General features: G+C 39.4%; 1 protein-coding gene across 13 annotated transcripts in view; it reads left to right on the top strand.

The window, feature by feature from the left end:
- The window catches only part of Prune2 (prune homolog 2 with BCH domain), a 307,927-nt gene that overhangs the window by 92,103 nt on the left and 191,198 nt on the right, over window positions 1-24,626 (top strand). For all 13 annotated transcript variants that reach the window (XM_087184135.1, XM_087184132.1, XM_087184127.1 and 10 more), the window contains one exon: window positions 4,128-4,222. In XM_087184135.1, coding sequence (XP_087040261.1) covers window positions 4,128-4,222 — 95 coding nt within the window. The remainder of the gene's footprint in view (window positions 1-4,127; window positions 4,223-24,626) is intronic.

The following is a 24,626-nucleotide window of genomic DNA, read 5'->3' as shown; positions in this document are numbered from 1 at the left end:
TTTAGGCTCATGGTGTTGGCTCATCTGAAAACAGCCATCCTGTTCCATGCCTCTCCTCCAAGGCCCTGGTGTCTGGACGTGGTTAATTCCTGAATCTAATGCACATCCCAAATGGATCATTACCTGCAGTCCTTATATTGACAGAGTTCTATTTTGAGAATGTGGCAGGAGCAATGTCAAGCACAATGGGATTTTGTAAATCAATTAATCCTAGAAAGAAATGAGAGAGAAGATGGCTAAACTGATGAAATTGTTTTCTAAGTCTAGGCTTTATCAGAACATTGAATTTGCTGGATCAGCTGTTTCATAATAACACATAGCTATGGTTCCTTTATACAGGTCCTGATGGTACAATTCTGCAAGGATGATCTTCCTGAGTCCTCATCACCCCCAGTCAGGTGCCTTATGAGGCTCATTTTCCAGATGCATAGAAAAGGCTTTTTTGCTTTCCCAACAGCAAACACACACAGCTGGCGAGTAGCCAGACCAGGATCCTGACACAGACCATCTATCTTTAAGGTGCAAACATTAAATGACATGACTTTCTCTGTATTTACTTTGGGATTCTCCAGGAGCAAAGCAGTTTATTGGGAGGTGATCCCAGACAACACTGATGGGATCAGGGCGCTTTATCAAGCAAGTTAGCTTAATGGGAAGCCAGAGCTGAATCCCCGTAGGAACTCAGGGAGAGTGTAACATTGCACTTGCAGATGATCCCACATGAAGGTTGCAGTGGTGTGCAAGGACGTGTTCAATATGACCCAAGGGCCATTGGTTACATCTCCAGGAATTGCGTGAGTTGGGAGATGTTAGATTGGTAACTTGAGGTCAGCTGTGGTAGGAATATGCTGCCACCAAAATCGACAGACGTCACAAATCAAGTTTTGTTACTGGTTGTCAAACATTGAGCAGTAGACCACTGGGATAGAAAGGGCTCCCAAGTACCGTAGGGTGTTAATTCCCCTAAGTAGGCTCTGGTGGCCAAAGAAAGGTTTCAAGAAAAGTGCAGGTGCTGATGGTCCAGCATCGTGCTGGACACCTGGAGAAGGGCGAATCTGAGCAACTGTGAGTAGGGCACAGACAACGCCCGCCCACCTCTACTTATCTGTGCACAGTGTGGGTGTGTGTTTGTGCATAGCTGCACAGTGGCATGCATTTCATCATTCTTTTTTAAAATGACACCAAACGTTTAAGGTCACAATACACCTTAGAATGCACTGTATGCTGCAGTAGAAAAATGGGTGGTCTTTTGATCAGCTAGTCAAAGAAGAATGTTTAGTACCTGCTTGTTTCCCCACACTGCTGGGATCAACAGTGTTCCAAGTTGGTGAGTAGGCAGTCAATTTAAATGTCTTCACAATCATCTGGGAAGGTTACGTGTGCTTTACTAGGCTCTGTTGTGGATCTTCTTCCAAGACAGGAGGCCTATTCAGACATAATAATGTAGTCTGATAATTACATGTTGAGCCAGACTTTTTCCTGATTTGCTGTGGTAGATTTCATGAAGTTTTCTGGTCAGCCGACTGTGACTATGCAGTTTTGAATCATTCAGCCTTTCTTCCCATCAATTAAGGAATTCAAGAATCCTTATTGCCAGAGCCCAAGGCTTACCAATTCAATAGTGGTAGCTTCATGGACCACATTTATAAGCATATTTTGGGTTTTTTTTTTGTTTTTTTGTTTTTTATAATGCTAACTGGAAATTATTTTATTGGCATCCTTTACTTAGCAGCCTGGGTTGTGTATAGGATGAGCAAGTCATTTTAGGGCATAACTGTCCAACAGTATTAAAATACATTTTCAGAACCTTTGTAGTATAGATATTTTCTATATTTAGCTCTCCAAAACTGAGACATCTTAAGAGCTAAAACCCTTTAAGGCAGAGAAGCCCTTCAAGCCTTGGTGAATAAACAAAAATGAATCAAATGCCAATGTAGTTTTAAGATTCATCAACACAAGCTCGCTGGAATTTCTTTTGGGACCTACACCCGTGTGGAATACTGTCTAAATATCTCATATTTTGACTAAACAAATCCTGTGTGCTGCCTCCTTTCAAGATAGATGGCCAGATTTCTATGGAGTTAGCACAGTGCTTGGCACCTAAAAACACAAATATCTGTTCATACTGAATGATTTAGCAGTGGCTTTATCTTCTCTGGGTGGTATCCAGAAAAAAACCCAAACACTATGAATATTGGCCCACTTTCCTTTATAGGCCATGGCTATCCAGCCCTGGTACGAAAGCAAGTCTGAATTATTTCTTCTCAATATAAACTTTTAAAAATTAGTTGCTACCTCACCTCTTGGAATTCCTTGTATCTAAAAATCTTTCACAAAATATAGCAGAGTCAAATAACACTAAGTGGTACTAGAAGTGATGCTCAACAGGTTCTCACGTTTATTGAGAAGTGATTAATGGTAAAAAGAAAGGCAATGCCCTTTCCTCATTGGCTGAACAAGAAACTGAAGAAACATTCACTACACATTTTACGATATTTTTCTCTTCCAAAATACATTTATGAAAACGAGTTTTTACCACTGTTCTTAGTTTTGAAATCAAATTAAGCTTGGCTTAATCAGTATAATGAACAAGAACAGAACATTTCTTAGGACTCCTAGTACTTTACTTTGAGTAACAAAGGGTCAGAGAAAATGAACCACCCTTTAAAGACACAAACTTGGGTGACACTGTTAAATTTTCCTAGACAAAATTTCTTCATAAAAATGTTCTTCCAGTTCGGAAGGGGAAAATCAAATTCCCTCTTTCTGGGGTGGACACCCCAAACCTTCGCAACTCGTGTTCTCCAAGTGCAAATGTCAAAATGGGAGGAAAGGGTTTAAAAATCAGAGAAAACTGTGTGCACTTACAGACTTAAAAATCCAAAAAACATAGTAGAGAGACAAAAAAAGCATTATGCTCTGAAATCACAACCAAACCCTAAATAAAAGGGACACTTTTCACCTAAACTACCTAGAGGGATTTTTGTTTAGGGTTTTCCTTTTCTTTGTCTTTTTCTTCATTTTCCAGTTAGGTCCTATGTCTTTTGTGAAATTCCAATACTTAAACTGCAAGTCTGCAATCGTCTCTGAAGTCAATGAAATTAAGAAAAAAGTCCTAATTCTCTTGAAGGTCATTTTTTCCTCTTAGGATTTGCAGATGCAACCGTTGCTGCAGTCTGTGCAGAACTGCATTTTACTTCCCACGACCTTGACTCTCCTTTTTAATACTTTCTTCTTCCTCTTGGCATTTCTCATAGTGTGAGAAGTCATCAAAAATGGAAGTGGTGTGCTTGTAGCTGGCTATGATTTTCAGCACCTGCTTAGCTTTTTCTAGAGGCACCTCCTGAGTGTCCCTCGAGTTGGTCACTGGTTTATTCTCATTGTTCTCTAAGCAAATGTGTCGCTGTTGGTTATTGGTATAAGTTGGCTATAAGTATATTTTGAATAAAATTATTCTATAAATTATAAAATTATAGGAGCTTACCCAAATGCACTCTAAAGGCAAATTTGGGGCTCATCTGTATGGTTATACTTGCTTTCCTTCATTTTATCACCCTCCACCTCTTCCCGTCCTCCACTTCCTGTGGCAGACCTTGAGAGGCAGAACCCTGAATATTTCAGCTTCTGGGCTCCCATGACATTGCTTCCAGTTGGGTTTGGCCAATGCGGGCAGTTAGAAGCCCAGGGAAACTTGGGTAGAGGAAAGCAGAGGAACACAGCTGTAGCATTTCTTCCCTGTTACCTTCCTGCATTGGTGTTAAGTTTCTGGTGATCAGACCATCTTCTCCAACCTCAGATCTCTCCTTCCTTTGTCCCCTTGCCAGTCTCTGAATACCTCATCATCTTCTATTGGCTCTATTCAGTCCTGCACACATCTCTGTGGGGGTGCTGCCATTGGAGAGCCTTTGTTTGCATCATGAGTGAAGAATTCTCTTTCCTCCTGGGATCTTAGCCGACACAGACATTGTCCCAAATGTGGTCATTGTCTTGGTGTGTGTGTATTTCTTATGGATAAAAGTGATATTAAAGGACAAAATATTGAAATTAATATAGAAATTTCTTTAAATAATACCTTGATATTGTAAAAAAGTTTCCCAAATATAACATTTTCACCCTATTGTTCACAGGTTTAAGTACTGAGCAAACAATGTTGAAAGAACTGAAGGAACTGTCAGATGGAGAAATAAAAGTGGCCATTAGTGCTGTGGACATGAACCTTGAGGTAAGGGTGGGAATACTTTTTCAGCAATGACAGATGTACAGATTACAGTCTGAGCACCTAAAATACAACTTTCTCTATTGCATAAGTTGCTGTTAGTCTTTTGCTGGGTGGGGATGCTTCATTGTGACATACTTGACCTGGAGTGCAGGTTATTATTTTAAATGAAAATACTCTGCTACATCAATGAAAAATGCTAAACCCAGATTGTCAAGATGAGTGCTGTTTTATTCATCTCAGTAAAACCAGACTTAAAACACACTCACATTTGTCTGTGTGTTTAGCCTGTTTTAATAGCAATGATATGTGATTGGGTCTACTTCAATGTTTTCCCCTTACCGACAAATTGTCTTTGGCCTTTGTAAGCTATTTGAACATACACTGTTTTCATAATCAATGGTAATGAATCAAATATCAGGAGGAACCCTCCTTCTAATCTGTGAATGAGTGAATGCTATTCTTGTCTTTGTGTTTTTCCTTGGTAAATTATCTTCTGTCTACTTTGGGGGCTTTCAATGACTTGTGTGTTAATCTTAATTAACCCAACTAATAGGAGCTGTATTTTATAGAGGCACATGTATGTCTTTGCAGAAGTCTGTATTTTTTTACCCTTCTGTTGCCTTGGTCAAGCTGCCTACCTCTAGCGGAGGCACTTAGCTCTTGCATCAAGTTTACGGGACACAATTTTCTGTGTAGGAATTTGTCTTTTGGTTTTTTAGAATTGTATATTATTCTCTGTTCTCATGATGATGGTGACTATATAAATGTGTACATTTCTGGGGAACAAGAGTTATGTGTAATGGGGTTCACACCCTAGCACACCTTAGAGCAAACCAGGAGCTTTTCTCCATGATATTTGTAAAATTTATTTCCAGTTGAGCAACATTATAATTCAGCTTGTAGATCTCTGTGAGTGCCAGGAGGTGGATTTTTATTGTATGCAGTTGGTAGAGTGACTCAACTGTTTCTAGGGACATTCAGATTGATAAATGCTGCCTATAATTTGGTGTGGATGTGAATCAATACAAGAAATACATGCAATTTGAGCTGTAGTGGCTAGATAATCACCTTCAATTAGAAATCTACTTTGTGCCTAGAAACCCAAGGAAAACATGGATCTTGCAAGGGTCAGTAGCTCTGAGAATCATTTCTACTAGTTCAAGCCCTAGGGTTTTCTTTTTCCTTCCCCCTCCCCTATTCCACTTCATTTAATGGCATCTTATTAGGTTTTAAATGCCTTGTTTGGAATTCCTCGCTAAATTAACACAGCACATTTTATAATTGCTTAGGGAACTGTCTGTAGTTAGCAAATTGTTTTAAGGCTATTAATACTAGAGAGTTACTGTAGCTTTAATGTACCTTCATTTATATTATGGTGGTATACAAATAGCTTTGTCAGATAGGTTTAACTGTAAATGTTTATCAAGCAGAATCAGTGATAAAAGTATCATCTTAATCCTGGTAATAATTTACATAAGGGGTCCAGCAATTAATCAGGTGGTTAAGTAACTCTCTGGAAGCTGCTATATGGTCTTCAGGGAGGAGGGGAGAAGGACATTTGTGTGTGTAAAGAAGGTGACTGAGAAATAGAGAAAGGACTCATTAGTAATACTGTATTTCTTCCTTGAAAAAGGAAAATGCACATTATTTACCCAGTCTGTTAGATGGAAAAAATCCTACAGGTAAGGACAGAATTTGGTTTTCTTTACAGATCACCCAGTCCTTACTCACTTCTTTTTTTCCTTACTAACTTCTGATCACACTTTAGCATTCTTTTTTCATTCCCCATCTCACTTTTAAACATAATGATAGAATCTCTATAATTTCATTTTGCATATTTTGGAACAGTTGTATAATTGCCCTTTAATTCTAGATACAGTCTCAAAGAAATCTTCTGCCTAAGATTTTCTAAATCTTGCCTGTCCTGCAAAGCGTGATCCATGTAGGCACTTCATGATGACTCCTGGACATTCTCTGCTTTCTACCACCACCCTCTGAACTCTTACAAAATCTAATCTAGTCTTGCAAAGGATAGTTGTGCCCTAAACAAGGTTGTATATCATGGGATTAACTACCATAAAAAGAATTATTCTAATTATGTAAAGTTTCAGTGGTTTGTGCCATGTATGAAGTTGAAGTGACAGTGATTTTGAGCAGTGAGGGCCTTACCTGAAGCCAGGCAGCAATGCCTCTCACAGGGGGGACGATTGGAAGCTAGGGTCATGGGAAAGACACTGAAGTCCCATCTCGAATCCGGATGCTGCAAGCCTCATAGATGGAATCCACGTTGCTGGTTACTGTTGTGCTAATCCTCTGTGCCCTTCTCATTGCTTGCTGATTTGGCTATCGAAGAGAATTGATTGTCTCAAAGCACCTGTGGAACTGAAATGAACTTTGCCTTTATTCCTTTTTGAATAGAACTGATAATGGTTCCACTTCTTGGGCCTGGTTTATTCTCTGGTAAAGCAGTGTATTACATGTTAAGAGGAAAGGGCACATCAAACATGGGGCCACTGAAGCACCTGAGGCTACTCATGGCAGCACCGCAATAACAGTTCCCATGCTGACACTGAATGTTACTACATCTGCTTTAAGCATCTCTCAAAAAAAATTGTGAGTCACTAGTATCTTTACTCAGGAAGGATACTAACCAAGCAATTACCTCTATGTATGCCCCATGTCCAGATTATCTCCCCTTCCCTTTAACCAGAACATTAGTCATGCTGTCACTGGCTAGCATGAGTTCTTAGCTGTATGTAGGAAGGAAATTAAGCAGAGCTGATTCTTGAGTCTGCCCATAACATCACCATTATCCACCTTCTTCTTCAGGTTCCTTTGAAGGGGACCATCTCCATATTGGCTTCCAAAAGATTATCCATCAGCTGAGGGGTCTTGCTCAATTTGTGCAGAAGCCACACATTGGCAAAGTGTAGCTCTTTTGGTGTTAACAGCTCTGGGCATTTAAAGCCAGCAGCCAGCAGATCTTTTAGTGGTAGAGCCCCTACTTACCGCTGGGAGCCAGGAGCTACCAGCAAGTCTTGGGGGGTCTTCTGTTGTTCTCCATAGTTCTCTATTGTTCTCTGCTGCCTACCAGCTTCTATGTTACCAGCCCTGGTTATTGGTACTTTGGCTCAAGCAGCCTTTAGTGTTAGCAGCCCCTAGAGTACTAGCTCAGCATGATCAACTGGAGATAGAAATCACAAATAGGCAAGAATATGGCATCCAGAAGAGGGTTTCTTAAGACTTACGATGCAGCACAGGGGGGTACCTGGGCTGAACCTGCAAAGGGTATGGGGAAGCTGCTTATAAGGAAACAGTTCAGGCTTACACATGTATAGTGTCAGACTTTCTCTTTGGTCACAGACAGAGGAAGGACCCCTCACAGACATGACTGAGGAGGGGTACAGAGGTGTGGGACCATCCAGAGGCTGTAGGGCAGAGTAGTCTGGGGTAGATCCATGGCTGAAGCCTGTTACAGCCAAAACTGTAGCCAGGGGTACCTCATGCAGTGTAACCAGATGCAAGGTATTTGAGTCAGCCTCTATTTGAGGCAGTAACGTTTGGGGGAGCATCTAGCCCTTCTTGCCTATCCCAAACTGGATTAGAGCCTCCCTAATGAGTTCATCATAACTGATGACATCTATGCCAGTCTTATTTCCAAATACAGTCACATTCTAAGATGCTAGCAGTTAGGACTTCAACATATGAATTTTAGGGAAACATAATTCATCCCACGGTTTTGCAGCCAACTTAAAATAATAAAACTTACAAGACTGTCTATATGACCCTGTTGACTGCTTAGCATATTTCACCTATTGGTGCCACATTTGAAATTTCAGCTCACTTTCTGCAAATGAGGAACAATGAGGATTTTCAACACAAATTTTGTCTCCATTAGAAGCTAGAATCCAAAGCAATTGTTCAGTAGCTCAGATCAGGTTTCTATAAGGGCTGTGGGCTGCTCTTCTGCTGCACTCTCAGCCAGGCCCGTCCTCATGACCAGACACTCTGCTACGTGAAACCTGGGGGAGAGAGAAGGTGGGCTGCATTCTGGAGGAGTGACTCGGACACTGACGCATTCTGCCCACCACAGAGACGCCTGGCCACGCTGCACCTTGGATCTCCGCAGAAGGCAAATACCAGCCTTTTCTGTTAGCATTCAGAGCACAAGCCACATGAATTCCCAAGATCTCTGTTCAACTCCTCTCTGACAAAAGAGAAACTCATAAAGGCCTCAGTGAGCATAATTAACCCACTGTCACCAGGGATTGAAATCTGAGCAAACCAAACTGAAATCCACACTAACTTTAGGTACCAAAGATGATTTCTCATTGTTTGAGCTGGACATTTGTTGGCAGTCAAGATGAAAGTACCTATATTTAACTGCTTTATTTTGTGATAGAATGCAGTCTCTTTGTGGGGGAGGAGTCTATGCTAATTTGCTTACCATATAGTTCAAAATGTCAAACATTTATACTGAGATGTTTTGAAAAGGTGAGTTTTCAAAGCCATTCTGCCCCACTACTGGAAATATGTGTGGTCTGTCCTCCAGGTTCTAGATCATAAGTGCTTCCATTTCCTCTTGGGTCCTTGGGTTCAGGTCTGTCACCTCTTCCTTGCTGCAATGATAAGAGCTGAAATGTGATGGTGAGTGCTTAGTGTGTACCAGACAGTAGAGTAGAAACTTGCAAGCGATAGCTCACTTAATCCTCGCAGTAATTGCAGAGAGTAAAGCTGCTGTGGTTACCTCTGTGTTGGTTGTGGGAACTCCAGCAGCTTTCACAGATAACTCCAGACCTCAGAGGCTCAATGCTGAGGTTGTTTATGGCTTGCTCATGCAGCAGTCTCATTTGGTGCTCTTGCTAGAATGGCCAGGGATTCCGAGACCATTTTTAGCATGCTGTTCCCAAGGTTACCCTGCGGGGTGCCTCCATCCTACCTGACAAAGGAGAAAAGAGCGTGGAGGCCCAAGAAAGGAAGTTTTCATGCATCCAGTCTGGGTGCTGTTTTCTTCACTCAGTCACATGTTTGCATTTGCCTCTCTGGAGAGAGGCAGAGAGATGTTGTCTAGTTTTATTCCCAGGAAGAAGACCCAGTTTGGAGAATAGTTAGTGTCTGCTGTAATCTCCATGTTGGAGGTGAAGCACTTGGAATCTAGAGATGGTAAAGCATTTGCCTAAGATACATCCAGGACCAAATGCCTGTGTACATACACTGTTGAGGACGTGGCTGTGGTGGCCGGGACTAATTACAGACTCTGAAGCCACTCTGGCATTCACTAGTAAGTTATCAGGTGTCAGTCACTGTCTCAAACTCGGGATCCCAGACAGCCTACATGACCTTAAGCCATCTTTGGTTGATCATCTTCTCTTCCCCACTCTCAGTGTCAAATTTTCTTTTTCTTTATCTTCACATCTTTGCTTTTTTTAAAAAAAAAATCAGTTTAATTTTTGAACTATAAACACCAAATTCAACATGCGCATAGTGCAGCTAATTACTGGCCCCAATATGAGGAGTGTTGGCCAGATAAGTCAAATAGATAAACATAACAGGAGAAAAGATTATGAGGATTGGCTAGGACATACCACAAAGGAAAGAAAGAAGTATGTCTTTGTATGTATTTTCCTCAGCCTGTCTCTCAAATTCAGGGTCATGTGTACTCAGGATTTCTGGGCTGTATTTTAGCTTTTCCAAATATGTGTCCAAATACAAAGCAAGCCAATTAGTGAAAAATTAGGATGCTAATTTTTTTTTAATTGAAATGAAACAGGATTTTAAGGATTGTAGACATTCCAAAGAGCAAAATCCTGAGTAGCTGAGGTGTTGGGAATTCTCAGTACACATGTGGCTAAGGAATCTAAATCTTAAGGTAAGTAAGAAAGATGGATGAGTAAATTCTGTCGTGTGAGTTTAACAGTCTACACAAGGTATGTGAAATGTACATTACAACTGAAAATTAGTTTAGAGCTCATAACTCATAGCTTTTGGAGGAAAATGGCATGATGAAAAAGTGAGACACAGGCCAAACAAAATGGACTTTCACTAAGCTATGACTGGGTCTTGGATGTGTGATACAGCTGAAATGAGAGAATCAGAAGCCCCTAGACTTGTGATGGTTTAGCGTACCAGCAGCAACAGCACTTGGTCTTTGAAAAAACATACCAAACAGCTGAAGCTTATCATATGTAGAATCTTTATAATTTGTACATAGACTGCTCCTTCTGAGGATTGCCAAAAAATATGTCCCAAAACACTGTGTTAGCTTTCTGGCATTGTGACAAAATACCTGAGATAAATCAACTTCAAAGGAGGAGAGATGCACTTTGGCTCGTGGTTTATTAACTGTTAGAAATATACCACTGTTTCAATCCCTGGTTGCTTGGCCACATTGCCTTTGGGCCTGTGACAGCACAGAACATCACGACAAGAGGTCAGCTCACAGCAGCCAGGAAGCAGAGAAAGAGGAAAGGGCAGGTTCCAGTATTTCCCTCAGCAACACACCCTCAATGACCTAACTTCCTCCCACTAAGCCCCACTCTGTATAGGTTCTGCCACCCGCTCCTCGTGCCACAGGCTGGAGACCAATGCTTTGACATATGGGCCTTTATGGGACAGTTCAGACCTGAGCTATAGCAGACACTAAAGTCTGCAAAACCTGCCTACTTAAAAATGCTTTGTAATGGAACTCTTATTTTGTATCTCTAGCTAAACTCAACTTGGAAGCAATTTGATTATTTCCACTGGCAACTTTTCTCGATTTGCCTACTGGTCAGTTTCAAATGGATTTAAGTAATTCACAAAACTTGCTCCATCTAATGGTGCTTTTTCTGTAAATAGAAATTATCTCCTCAAATGGAGCAAACCTTTGTAGCTTTTTAAGCTAACATTTTGCCATAGGAACCAGGTACTATGATCTGGATGTTTATCACCCCTTCAACTCTTTTATTAAAAGTTAAACACAAATGCAATAGTATTAGGAGGTAGAACCTTTATGAGCTGATTAGTTTGAATTGGGTAATTTAATTTTATAATGGCTGTGTTCAATTTTCAAATAATGAGTGCAAATTTCCTGAAAATTTAACAGTCAGCTCTTGCCAACCTTCACAAGTCAGCTCCCGCACTGGGAATTTGGCTCCAGTTCTTGATCTGAAAAGGGACATGCATAAACAGAGGGATGGAAATAAAGGTGGCCATTTTGGACACCACCTACTAAAAAAATAAAATTGCTTCTGGTACCCATAGCTGTGTCATTAAGTATCAGATTTTCTTCTATAAAATTTTCTGTTCCTTGTCTGCTGCATCTGTCCTATGCGGGGCTGCTAGTGTAAAATTCATGTCTTACTGGGCACAAGCGTAAGGTCACTAGCCTTTATGGAAATGCCAGTCACTTGCAAGTAGTAGAAGTACATCTCTTCATGAGACGTTGTAGTTGAATTGTTCACATTTTTTTTTAGATAAATCAAACACATTGTGACATTTTGAAACATCAAAGAGATACAGAAACTTCATTTATAATTCATAATAGCTTACTTAGCTGGTTTCCTGCACATGAACCAATGGTATATTTCTAACAGTTAATAATTTTAGCTCAGGGTAAGAGTAGGCTGATCCACCTGCAGCTGGATTTAAGAGGTCATGTGTTAAGTATTAACATGCATTGAATAATTAATCCTTAGAGTCGTCTCAGCTGCCACTGTCTCCCCTGGCTGTCATCATGCATACTGGGGGTCCAGGTGTGTAGTTTGAAAGCCCATCTTCCCAGATCTTTGGTCTCTTTTCTTCACCTGGAGATGAAGGTCTTGCTCTCTAGTCATGTATTCTGGATACTATCTTTCCTTCTGAGCTTTCTCCATCATGGGCTATACTCATGAACCCTAAAAATCCCCTTTGGACAACATCATGGAATTTCCATATCACTATGATCACTTTCCATCTTTCCTCTTCTTAGTAGGTTTTGCACAACATGTTCCTTGTGCATATGTCTACAGGCCCCTTTCCAGAAACACTTCTTCAGTCTTCGTGGCCGCTTCTTCGGCCTGGGTATTATCATACTTCCTTGCGGTATTAAAAGTTAATAAGGAGTTAATAAGTTAAATAAGTTAAAAGTCATTTAAAGTTAATAAGGAGTCCCTCCATGTGTCATGCAAATGCCCAAGGTGCTCCCTTTGAATGGGACATTTTTGTTACTTCTGTTATCTTCTTTGGGACTTCTTTTCTGAGATCACCATCCCTTTTGGAGAAATGGATATATCATCAGAAGGCATTTTTGGATAAATTCATGTATCACTGCATGTTATATAAACAAAAATTATATATTTTTTGATCTGTGAATGTAATAAGCAGGCAATTCTGTTTTATTGGACTGGTTCAGATGGAGGAGGCAAGTTGACCCTTACTCATGAACTGTCTACCCTCCTGAGAAGTAACCTCCATGAATTGGCAGAATTCAGCACCTTGGTTGTCATTCATTGCTCTTGAGCATCAGTTTATATTTAGAAAAGACATACAAAGCTTTTGTTCTAGTCATTTTAATGATCCGATGAGATGACAAATAAACCAGGAAACAATCTATTGAGTTAACTCATTCTCAACTTTAGCACTGCTGAAGGAATTAAGAAATAGTATTTCCCTAAAATGTTTCTGTGACAATTTCACGTTTCTTAATAGCACAATGTCTAATTCTCTTCTACATGTCTCCTCATGAGAAGGGAAACCCTCAGGACATTGTGGTATGCGAGGATGACTGCTCTTTCACTCTGTAAATACATTTTTAAAAGTGTGCTATAATGTCATTTTGATGGTTTAATTTCTGGAAGGATTTGGCTAATTACATTTTTAGGAATGTATTCAGACTCATTTTAGTTGCCTGGAGTTACTTTTAATAGCAGCTGTTGCTTACCTTTCTTCTGGTTAATTTTCACTGTCTTCTGCCTTCAGAGTAATTTTGCTGATTTGGACCTGACCTTGGTTTAAATTAGTTTGACTGTAAAACTCCTGTGAATCATGTGTAATATTTTAGTAGTTAATTACTACATTGTCTCAACTTGTCATAGAAAAGTTGGCTCTTCAACTAGAGGAGAAATTGTTCTCTTTTTTGCAACAGAGAACTTGCTTTAAGAGGAGAGCTAGCAGAGTACATCGGTTTTTTTTTCCTATATAAATGATAATTTTATTTATTTTTAATTTTAATTTTTAAAAAATTAATTTTGTTAGTACATTTTAGGTATACAATATAATGACATTCATCATTGGAAATTTGTACCTTTACATAATCTCTCTTGGTTCTCGTTTTTTCCCCATTCCCCTGCCCTCCCTTCAACCCCTCCATTCCTCCCTATTTACAAAGACTTTGTTTCCATTTTTTCATTTATGGATATTAATTCCATTACCTTCTTTCCTTTCCCCTCCCCCTCCCACTTCCCCTTTGCCCTTTTTCTTCCTATTTCACATTATCTATTATACCTTTTAGTACTTATTTACACTTTCAGTTTCTCACACTAGAGAAACTATTTGGTATTTACACATGTGTGTCCTATTTATTTCACTTAAGAGTATCGCCTCAGTGTGCATCCATTTAGCTATAAATGTCTCTAATTTCTCATTTTTTATGGCTGAGAAGTATTCCATTTTAAATTAAAAGACCCACATTTTCTTGATCCAGTCTCCAGTTGATGGGCAATTGGGCTGCTTCCAAGTTTTAGCTATTACAAATTGTGCTACTATGAACATGAGTGTACATATATCACTGTGGTATGATTCTTTTAATTCTTTGGGGAAGATGCCCAGCAGGGGAATATCTGGGTCAAATGGGACTTCCAGTCCTAGTTCTTTGAGGTATCTGCATAGTGATTTCCACAGTGGTTGCACCAGTCTACACTCTCACCAGCAGTGGAGCAGGGTTCCTCTTTCCCCACAGCCCCGCCAACATTTGTTATCGATTGATTTCCTGATAGCAGCCTTTCTTTCTGGAGTGAGGTGGAATCTCAGCATTGTTTTCATTTGCATCTCTCGAATGACCTGCGATGTTGAACATTTTTTCATATGTTTATTTGCTATTTCTACTTCTTTGTCCGAGAAATATCTGTTCATTTCAGATGCTCATTTTTGGATTGGGTCTTTAAATTTGGGAGGTCTGATTTTTTAAAGTTCTTTATAGATTCAAGATAGTAGACCTTTGTCTGAGGGACAGTGGGTAAAATTTTTTTCCCACATTGTGGGTTGTCTCTTCACACTGCTGGTGGTTTCTCTTGCTGCGGAGAAGCTTTTTAATAAGAAGAGATCCCACTTGTTGATTGTTTGTGCTAGTTCACAGACAACTGAGGTTTTGTTCATAAAATCTTTTCCTACATGAATGTCTTCAAGACTTCTACCTAACCTCTGTTCCAGCCAGTTCAGCATTTCTATTTTAATATTTAGATCTTTAATCCATTTTGATTTTAGTTTAGTGCAAGGTGAGAGATATAGGTCTAGTTTTAATCTCTGACAAGTTGAAACCCAATTTTCCCAGCCTCATTTATTAAAGAGGATATCTTTCCTCCAGTGAGGGTGTTTGGTTCTTTTGTCAAAGATGAGGTGGCTGAGTGTGTCTGGAGTTGTTTCTGTATCCTCTAATCTGGTCCACTGGTCCTTGGGTCTATTTCTTTGCCAGTACCATGCTGTTTTATCACAGTAGCTTTGTAGTATAGTTTCAAGTTGTGATGCCCCCATCATAACTCTGTTGCCTAGAATTGCGTTTGCTATTGTAGTTCTCTTCTTGTTCCAAATGAATTTTTGGATTGTTTTCTCCAGGTCTGTGAAGTATGCTTCTGGGATTTCCATTGGGATTGCATTGAATCTATATAGTAGTTTTAGAAGTATGGCCATTTTCACTATGTTGATCCTTCCTACCCAGGAGCAAGGGATGTCTTTCCATTTTCTGATATTTCCTTCAATCTCTCTTTTCAGAGGGTTATAGTTTTCAGAAAAGAGGTCTTTGATTTCTTTTGTTAGGTTGATTCCTTGGTATTTCAGTTTTTTGGATGCTATTGTGAAAGGCATTATTTGCCCTATTTCTTTCTCAGTGACTCTGTTGTTCATGTAGAGGAAAGCTATTGATTTTTGTGTGTTGACTTTGTGTCCAGCTACTTTACTGAATTTGGTTATTAAGTCTAGCAGACTTTTTTGGTGGAGTTCTTGGGGTTTTCTATATAGAGTTTCATTTCAATTGCATATAATGCCAGTTTGACTTCTTCATTTCCTATGTTTATTTCTTTTATTTCTTTCTCTTGTCTAACTGCTGTGGCTAATGTTTCCAAAACTATATTGAACAAGAATGGTGGTAGTGAACATCTTTGTTTTGTTCCTCATTTTAGTGTGAAGGATTTCAGTTTTTGACCATTTAGTATGATATTGGCTGTTGGTTTTTCATAGATGGCTTTTATCAGATTGAGGTGGAGACTGTGTATTCCAATTTTTTGTAGGGTTTTTATCATAAATGCATGTTGGATTTTGTCAAATGCTTTTTCTGCATCTATTGAGATGATCATATGGTTTTTGTCCTTGGCTCTGTTGATATAGTGTATTAAGTTGATTGATTTGCATATGGTGAACCATCCCTGAATCCCTGGGATGAATCCCATTTGGTCATGGTGTATGATCTTCTTGATGATCTTCTGCACTCTATTTGCCATTATCTTATTAAGGATTTTTGCATCTATGTTCATTAGTGAGATTGGCCTATAGTTTTCTTTTTCAGTCAGGTCTTTCTCTGTTTTGGGGATCAAAGTGATGCTTGCTTCCAGGAATGAATTGGGGAGTATTACTTTCCTTTCAATTTCATTGAAGAGTTTAAACAGTAGCAGTAGCAGTTCCTCTCTAAATGTCTTATAGAATTCAGCAGTGAAGTTATCAGGACCTGGGATTTTCTTAGTTGATAAGTTTATAATTATATTTTCAATTTCATTGATTGATATTGGGTTGTTTAGAATTTTTAGGTCTTCTTCATTCAACTTTGGTAATTCATACTTATCTAGGAATTTGTCCATTTTTTCTGTGTTTTCCATCTTATTGGCGTATAGGTTCTCGAAGTAAGTATTGATGATCCTCTGGATTTCTGCTGGGTCTGTTGTAATTTCATTCTTTTCATTCCTAATTGCATGGGTTTGGGCCTTTTCTTTCCTTTTTCTGATAAGGTTGGCTAAGGGTTTGTCAATTTTGTTTATTTTTTCAAAGAACCAACTCTTTGCTTCATTGGTTTTTTTTGTATCATTCTCTTGGTGTCCATTGCATTGATTTCTGCCCTGATCTTTATATTTTCCTCCCTTATATGAACTTTCAGTTTGTCCTGTGCTTCTTTTTCTAGAAGCTTGAGGTTTAGCAAAAGGTTGTGTAATTGAGCTCGCTCTGTTTTCCTCATGTGAGTATTCATTGCTATGAGTTTCCCACATAAGACTGCTTTCATTGTGTCCCATAGATTCTGATATGTTGTATTGCCATTGTCATTTAATTGTAGGAACTGTCTGATTTCTTTAATTTCCTCTGTGACCCATTGGTTATTCAGAAGTGTGTTGTTCAATTTCTATGTGTTTATGAAATTTTTGCAGTTTCTTTTGCTATGGGTCTCCAATTTCATTGCACTATGGTCTGATAATATACAGGGGGATAACTTCAATTCTTTTGCACTTATTTAAACATGTTCTATGAATGAATATGTGGTCTCTTTTGGAGAACGACGCATGTGCAGCTGAAAACAACGTGTATTCTGATTTCGTGGGGTGGAACACTCTGTAAACATCTGTTAAGTTCATTTGTTGAAGAGTTTGATTGAGTTCTAGTATTTTGTTGCTTATTTTTTGTTTAGTTGATCTATTTGTGACAGTGGGGTATTGAAGTCCTCCACTACTATTGTATTAGTGCTTATGTAATTTTTCATGTCCATTAATATTTGTTTTATATAGTTGGGTGCACTAGTGTTTGGGGCATATATATTCATGATTGTCATCTCTTCCTCTTGGATTGTTCCCTTTATAAGGATATAGTGTCCTTCTTTGTCTCTCTTAATCAGTGTTGGTTTGAAATCCACTTGATCTGCAAAGAGGATTTCTACTCCTGTTTTTTGGAGGGTTCCTGTAGCATCAAGTATTGTTTTCCACCCTTTAACTTTCAGTCTTTGAGTTTCTTTTTGAATTAAGTGTGTTTCTTGTATGCAGCATATTGTTGGATCTTGCTTCTTGACCCATTCTGCCAGTCTATTCCTTTTGATTGGTGAATTGATGGTTATAACTGATATGTGTTGACTTATCATTGTCATGACTTTTTCTTTTTGTTGGATTCTCCCCCTTTGCATTTAATTTCTTGTCGTGCCCAATGGACTCATTCTGCTGGCCTTCCTGGGATTGTGATCCTCATTGTCTTTTCCTAGGATATTGTCTAAAATTGTTTAGAGTGCTGGTTTGGTATTCATGAAGTTCCTAAGGTGCTCTTTGTCATGAAAGTATCTTATTTCTCCATCAATTTTGAGAGATAGTTTTCCAGGGTACATCAATCTGGGTTGGAGGCTGTTTTCCTTTAGGGCTTGGAATACATCACTCCAAGGTCTTCTTGCCTTGAGGGTTTGCCTTGAGAAGTCTGCTGTGATTCTGATGGGCTTTCCTTTGTATGTGATTTGTTTCTTTTCTCTAACTGCTTGTAGAATTTTGTTCTTCTGTTTGGTTTCTGGAATCTTAATTATTATACGCCTATGTGTAGATTTTGTTTAATTAAGGCTAGCTGGAGTCCTATATGCCTCACTTATCTGTATGTCAAGTTCTTTTCTCCTGCTTGGGAAGTTTTCTGCCATCACTTCTGCGAACAGTTTTTTAATGTCATCTGCACTCTCTCCTGTTTCTTCATTGAGCCCAATCAGTCTTATGTTATTCTTCTGTGCATCGTCTAGCAGCTGCTGGATCTATTTCTCATGGTCCTTTAAGTTTTAAAGCAATTTTTATTTTCCCAATTGCTAATTGTAATCTTATCTTCTATATCTGAAATTCTGTCTTCACATTGGCTCATTCTGCTGCATAGACTTTCAATGGTGTTTTTAATCTCCTGGAAATCTGTTTCCATCTGTTTCATGGATTCCATTTGTTTCCTATGTTGGGATTCCATCATGTTCCTCAGGTCCTCTATTTTTTTTACCTATGTCCTCTCTAGATTTATTAATCATGTCTTGCACTATAAGCACAATCTCTGTTGTTATTAGAGAAATTATTTCTGATTTCATTTTTTCCAGATCCTCTTTTGTTGCCAGTTCAGGGAGTCCAGGTGGTTGAGTATCAGATTTTTCCATCTTGTTTCCCTTTTGGGTTCCTCTAGGTGATCTGGGAGTCTGGTTTTGAGGCTTGTTTATGTGTCTTCTCATTTCAACGGTGGCGACGGTGTGTGTGTGTGTGTGTGTGTGTGTGTGTGTGTGTGTGTGTGTGTGCTTCTTGTGCCTGGGAGCAGGGATATGGAGGCCCAGAAGATTCACCTTCTCTGTGCTGGGGGCCACTCTGCTCCTTGGTGCACTGGGAGTGGTGGTATGGTGGCCCAGAAAGTTCACCTCCTCTGCATTTGGGGCGGCTCTGTTCCTCGGCGCTTATTCAAATGTTGTGCTATGTAACCTCTTCCATAACCAACCTGCAAAGCAAGGGGGAAATCTTTTACTATGTCATACACACAGTCTGTGATTCGACTTCTAACCTACTCCCTCAGGTAGCCCAATCTTTTTGGCTTGGGCTGCTGGGTGACCCTGTTTTTCTGTTTCCTCTTCAATCCCTGACTGAAGATATTTAGGACTTCAGGAGACATGCTGCCTAGGAGAGGGATGCCGGAAGCTACATTGGTGTTACCATGCCCTTTTATCATGTGACAACACTGGGAAACTAATTAGGACTGCTTTTAAGTCCACACTCCAATGAAACCATAAATCTATAACAGATGTCAGTGGCAACTTAGAGAAATAAGGAAGGGTAATATATGAATGTTTTCACTTTCTGGGTTAGATATCATTTGTGTCGTTCTTAAATCCGCACTGATTGTTATGGGTGACAGAATTAGCTGCGAAAGAAAAGTGGCTATTATAGGTTAGTGCTGCCCCCTAGTGGTGGGAAAGAGAAAACAGGTATGACACTAGAACTAGGATTTGGTTATTGTCTCTTTTTATTCCTTCACAAGAATAAGTTAATACTTTTTATATTCATATTTTATATTTATAAAATAAATAGTACCCAACATTCCTTGAATATTTACCATACATTCATCCAGTATGTATATACAGTATTGTTATTCTGTAATCAAACCTCCATGACCACCCTTTGAAATAGGTCTATTATTATGTCCATTTCCTAAGTAAACTTTAAAAGTTCCTTTTAGAAAAATATTGGTAACATAAAATATTTGTGGTTGGCTTTGCCTCTCAACGTTTTAGAGTAACATCTGTTTTAGAATACCATTATGAAATCCACCTTTGATGTATACTTGGGACACAGTTGAAAATCAGGGTATAATGCAGGTATTCACTTCATTCACCCTCCTAATTGCCCATTAACACAGTCATTTGTGATCAAATATTTGTTGAATAGCTACTATGTGCCTGAAGTATATCAGTGATGGCAAACCTTTTAGACAAACAGCCAGGTGTGGTGTGTGCACCATACATGTGCACCAGTGGACTAGATCTTCTGATGCAATAGTTTCTGTCCTTCCTATGCTTGAATGATTGGCCATTCTAATTGGCTCCAGTGAACCTTGCAGGATACCAAAGAACCAGAAAGCCTGATTTGGGAGGGGAAGGCAGTTCAGAAAATGCCCCCAGGAGATGGCCATCAAATGAAAATAGGAAAGCTGTAGAAATTGGCTGTCTCAGTGAGGTTTGTGAGAGGGGAGTGGTGGTCTACAGTGGGATGGTGAAGAATGAACATCTCAGGCACAGGAAGGCACATGTGCTAAGGTGGAAGGAGAGAGAATTGTCATTGATACCGAGTCAAGAGCACAGGGGAAATGGCCTAATCCTGGATGTTCAGATCTACTCTCCATTTAGCTCTGGACACTTTTGTGGATTGATTCATGCTGAACAAAGACTGAGAAGAGTGTGGCTGGGAGAGTAATGGATGTTATAGAGCAACATGGGGCAGGCATACATTCTGGACAGTCTGAGGGTGGCAACAGAGACAGAGATGTGCTTTCGGCTGATTGGTGGTTGTGGCAGAGGGGGCTGTAGGATCAGTTAATTAGTAAAGCATTTGGGTGTGATTCCTCCCCCTGCTTGGAACATCAGGGATGGATAGATCTGAACTTTTTGCCTGTTGATCCAGAGTAAGCCAATGCTGCAGGATGGAATCTGGAATGCAGAGATTATTTCACAGTACTCAGGAGGTAGAGATGTCTGGATGGAAAGAATATTAAGAACAATGTTTGAAAATAGGCCAAGGTTCAAATGTAAAGCGAGGGTAGAATCACAAGAACCATGAGGAGAAGCACAGAGGCAGAGCCTTCGCATTGGAAAGGGATGGGAAGGGCATTCACAAACCCAGAAGGCACCTTTGCACAGTGTCTTACACAGTATCCTGATGGGACACAGTGTGAAATATGAAGTTACACAAAATGAGCCCCATGACTTTTCACATCTTGAAACAAAGTCAGTTCTTGTTTGTCACTGAGACAATAGCAGCATCAAACATTTTTCATCAAGTTAGAAATTTAAAATGAAGCAAAACTTTTAAAAACTGTAATCCTTCTAATGGAGAAAGTAACAGACAGACATCAGCATACTACACTGTTTTAATACATTTCTTCCTGTGTCCAGCCCCCAGAGCATGGAAAGCTCTTGGTTAATTTTTCCCAGCTGTGCAGGGAATCTATCTCTAGATACAAAATCAGACTTCATAAGGCCATTCTCAGTTTCCAACTCTGGATTATCTGAGTTTGTGAAAGGACCATGAAAAGTAGGTTGCTCCCTCCTCTCTCACTGTTACTATCATGGGTGTTTCTGAGGATTTGGTATTATTGCTAACCATGAAATGAATGCACAAGAAACAGCATTAACCTGGTTTTGCTACGCTGCTTTTTGAATCTTAACGTCAAAAATATAAATACACTACACTTCACAATATATGAAAATTTTCTAAGTTTATATAATTATTATATGATGGTATAAAATATGAGTAGTTGCTAATCACCATGGAATCCATGCAACCTTGAAAATTGCTAACACTTGCTGAACAGGAAGCAAAATTCAAATGCAGTAAAGAGAGATGTTATGAGGTAGTGGTTAAAGGTATGGATCATAATGTCATCATCCAAACTGGGTTGGTGTCTCATAAGATCAAAGAAGGAAATCACAGACGAAGGAGGCAGTTAAGAGGAATATATATTGGTAGCATAAGAGAAAAAGCTCCCAACAGTTAGGAGGGGGCCCAAAAAAGGACTCCAGAGTGGGTTCCTTGTCCAGGGTCTTTGATATCTAGGTGGCCAGGTCTCTGGCCATAACAGGTGAACATGGGCTTAGCCTAAAGAATTTGGGTATGGACTGCCCATGTTTTAATATGACCTAAAGAGAAACAGAGCATGCAGTAGCCATGCACTGATCACCACTCTTTGGCTAGTTAGGAATCTTGGTGGAAATTAGGGAGAACACAGCAGAAGGGAGAAGGGGGTCAATCACAGTGGTCACACCACAGTGCCTGTTTTCTGCATTCCTGAACTTACTGTTCTCTATGGTTTGAGTTTACCCTTAATCCTGAGTACATGTAAGGCTGCCAAGCCTAACTCCATCCTATGCCCTGTCCTTTCCTAGCTGCCTCTTTATAAGCTAAATAGCTAAATTACCTCTTAGAGTGACCCAGGAGCTACCCGAGTAGGCTGTGACACATCCTAGCTCTTTGATCCTCAACCAATTAGTTAGCCTCAGTGTGCCCCATCTATGAAATAGGATCAGTGGGTTATACTGAGGACTAAATGGGTTAATGTCTGGAAATGTCTAGAATGGTGCCTGGTAAATGCTTCATAAATGCCCTTCATAAATGTTAAAAATACTCATAGAAAACAACTGTTTGGAACTATCCTGAAAAATGATTTTTGACCACACATAATTTCACCAGTAATACAGTAGTAGTGCATCTTAAAATATTTTTCAAGTGAAAACTGAAGAAATGCCAAAGTATTATTGCTTTTAACATGATTTTTGTTAGTCTAGAGTAGTGATTTTTAAACTTGAATATGCAGCAGAGCTTTGTAAAACAAATTGTCCACTGTTTTCTCAGCTTTTCTGACTCAATAGGTCTAGGGTGGAGCTTGAAAATTAATATTTCTAACAAGTCCCATGATAATGTTGATGTCACTAATCCAGAGACCACACTTTGAGAACACGGGCATAGAGTAATGTGATTCAGGTCCCAACTTTTGGGTGCATGCATATGTACAGATACTGAGGAAGGCAACTGACATTCATTGAGTGCCTTCTGTGTTCCAAGAACTGTACAGGTGCTTTATATTAGTTATCTCTTAAAATTCATATACACTTCTTATGGCGTAGGCAATTAGATCTACTTTACAGGTGATGAAGCTGAGATTCAGTGACGGAAAATACAACTACCTGAAACCATAGAGTGATAGTCCGACCCAGAAAATCTGACTCCAAAGCCCTATGCTTCCCTCATTATTCAATGTTGGGTTAAGAAGAAAATGCTAATGATTACCATTGATGTTCTGCAGCTACCTGAGTGAATTAACAGACTGTGACTACAATGCAGAATAACACACAAGAAATAAAAACAAAAAACCACCTGTTTCAATTAGCTATTCTGTAAAGCCATCCACACCCAAACCTCAAAAAACCACAACTTAATGTTTCTCATGATTCTCCTGATCTTGTCTGAGCTTACTCACATTGCTGCCATCAGAATATGAGGATGGTCTAGGATTAACTGACACGGGCGGCTTCACTTGTGCATGTGCAGTATCATCTGGGTAGCTGGTCCTTCTCTCTGTGTGGATCTTCATCCTGGGCTTTTTCACATAAGAGCAGTAGTCATCCAAGGTAGAAGAAGCAAGAATTTGGGAGACAGGGACTCACAAGTCCTACAGGGTTATTCCATATTTTCTATTGGTCAAGTCATGAGACCATCCCAGACAGTGAGGAAAGATATTCCACCTTCAGATGGGAGGAGCTAGAAACAATCTGTGATCATTTAAAATCCACCAGAGCCCTCATGTAGGACTGTTTCTTGTCTGGAGTGATCTCATGGTATCTTTGGGGATTTGGTTCCAGGATTCCACGTAGATATCAAACTTTACCGATGTTCAAGTCAAGTCAACATGGTGCAGTATGTGCATATAATCTATGCCTATTCTCCAATACACTTTAAATCTTGTCTAGATCACTTATAATACCTAGTGCAATGTACACACTACATAAATTATTACTATACTTAGTTGTTTATGGAATAATGACTAGAAATAATACATGTTCAGTACAGATACAATCTTTTTGGACATTTTTGATCTGCAGTTGGCTGAATCCATGGATATGGTGCTGATTGATAGAGAGAGCTAACTGAATTTGTACTATTTTCAAAGTTTTAGTTGTCATGGGTTTGTTCAAATAAAGACCCATCCTATCATTTTTTTAAGCACACTAGGAGAATCACATTCCCAATGAGCACTGAGAGAAAACAGTGATGAAATCAAGGTGTTGCTTGTTAAAAAATACAACAAATAAGTCTTGTCTCCCAAGATGGCACAATATTCTCTTTGCAAGCATAAGGTCTCCAGTAGTAATGAAGTAGTGTCAATTATTTTGAAAATGTTCACAGACATTTCCATTGGGTTTGTAAGAATTCATCGTGGTAGGAAATTATAGAGCATGTACTGACACCTAGACGAAGAGGTTAGCAGTGTTCATTCAAACTCTTAAGAAATAGGAAACTGGGTGAGTTATATTTAGGGTGGCATAATAGAGTTTGGAAACCATTATCAGATTGAGCATCTCAAGCCAATCTTTTTGTAATAAGACAGTATCAATCTGGGTGCCAATAGAAACCGACAATGCACCAGATGAGGATAATTTGAGAAAGATCTAGCAAGGTGAACCAGCTCGTCAGGGTAAGGCAGGTGAGGGAAACTATAGGAAGGAGAGTTGTTTCCCAGGAGCTACCACATTAAGTCTTGATGAAAAAAGGAAGGGAGAATTTTTCAGAACCTTAGATTGAATGGTTGAAAAGAACAAGTCACCTAAAGAGGAGCCTTTGTTCATGGAACAGCCAAGTTCATGGTGGCCTCAAACAGATGAACATAGAAAAATAAACACTCTACCTTCACTCTCCTTCCTCCTTCCTAGCACTTTCTCTTTCACCTTGGCTTTCTCTTGGCCAAATCCAACAGGAATTCCAGGGCCAAAGAGACTCTGGACACT

Source organism: Heterocephalus glaber, unplaced genomic scaffold, assembly GCF_053883595.1.
Source record: "Heterocephalus glaber isolate CG9 unplaced genomic scaffold, H.glaber_assembly_v1.0 deba00001481, whole genome shotgun sequence".
NCBI lineage: Eukaryota > Metazoa > Chordata > Mammalia > Rodentia > Bathyergidae > Heterocephalus > Heterocephalus glaber.
Note: the sequence above shows the minus strand (reverse complement) of the source record. Positions and strands in the feature narration are given on the sequence as shown.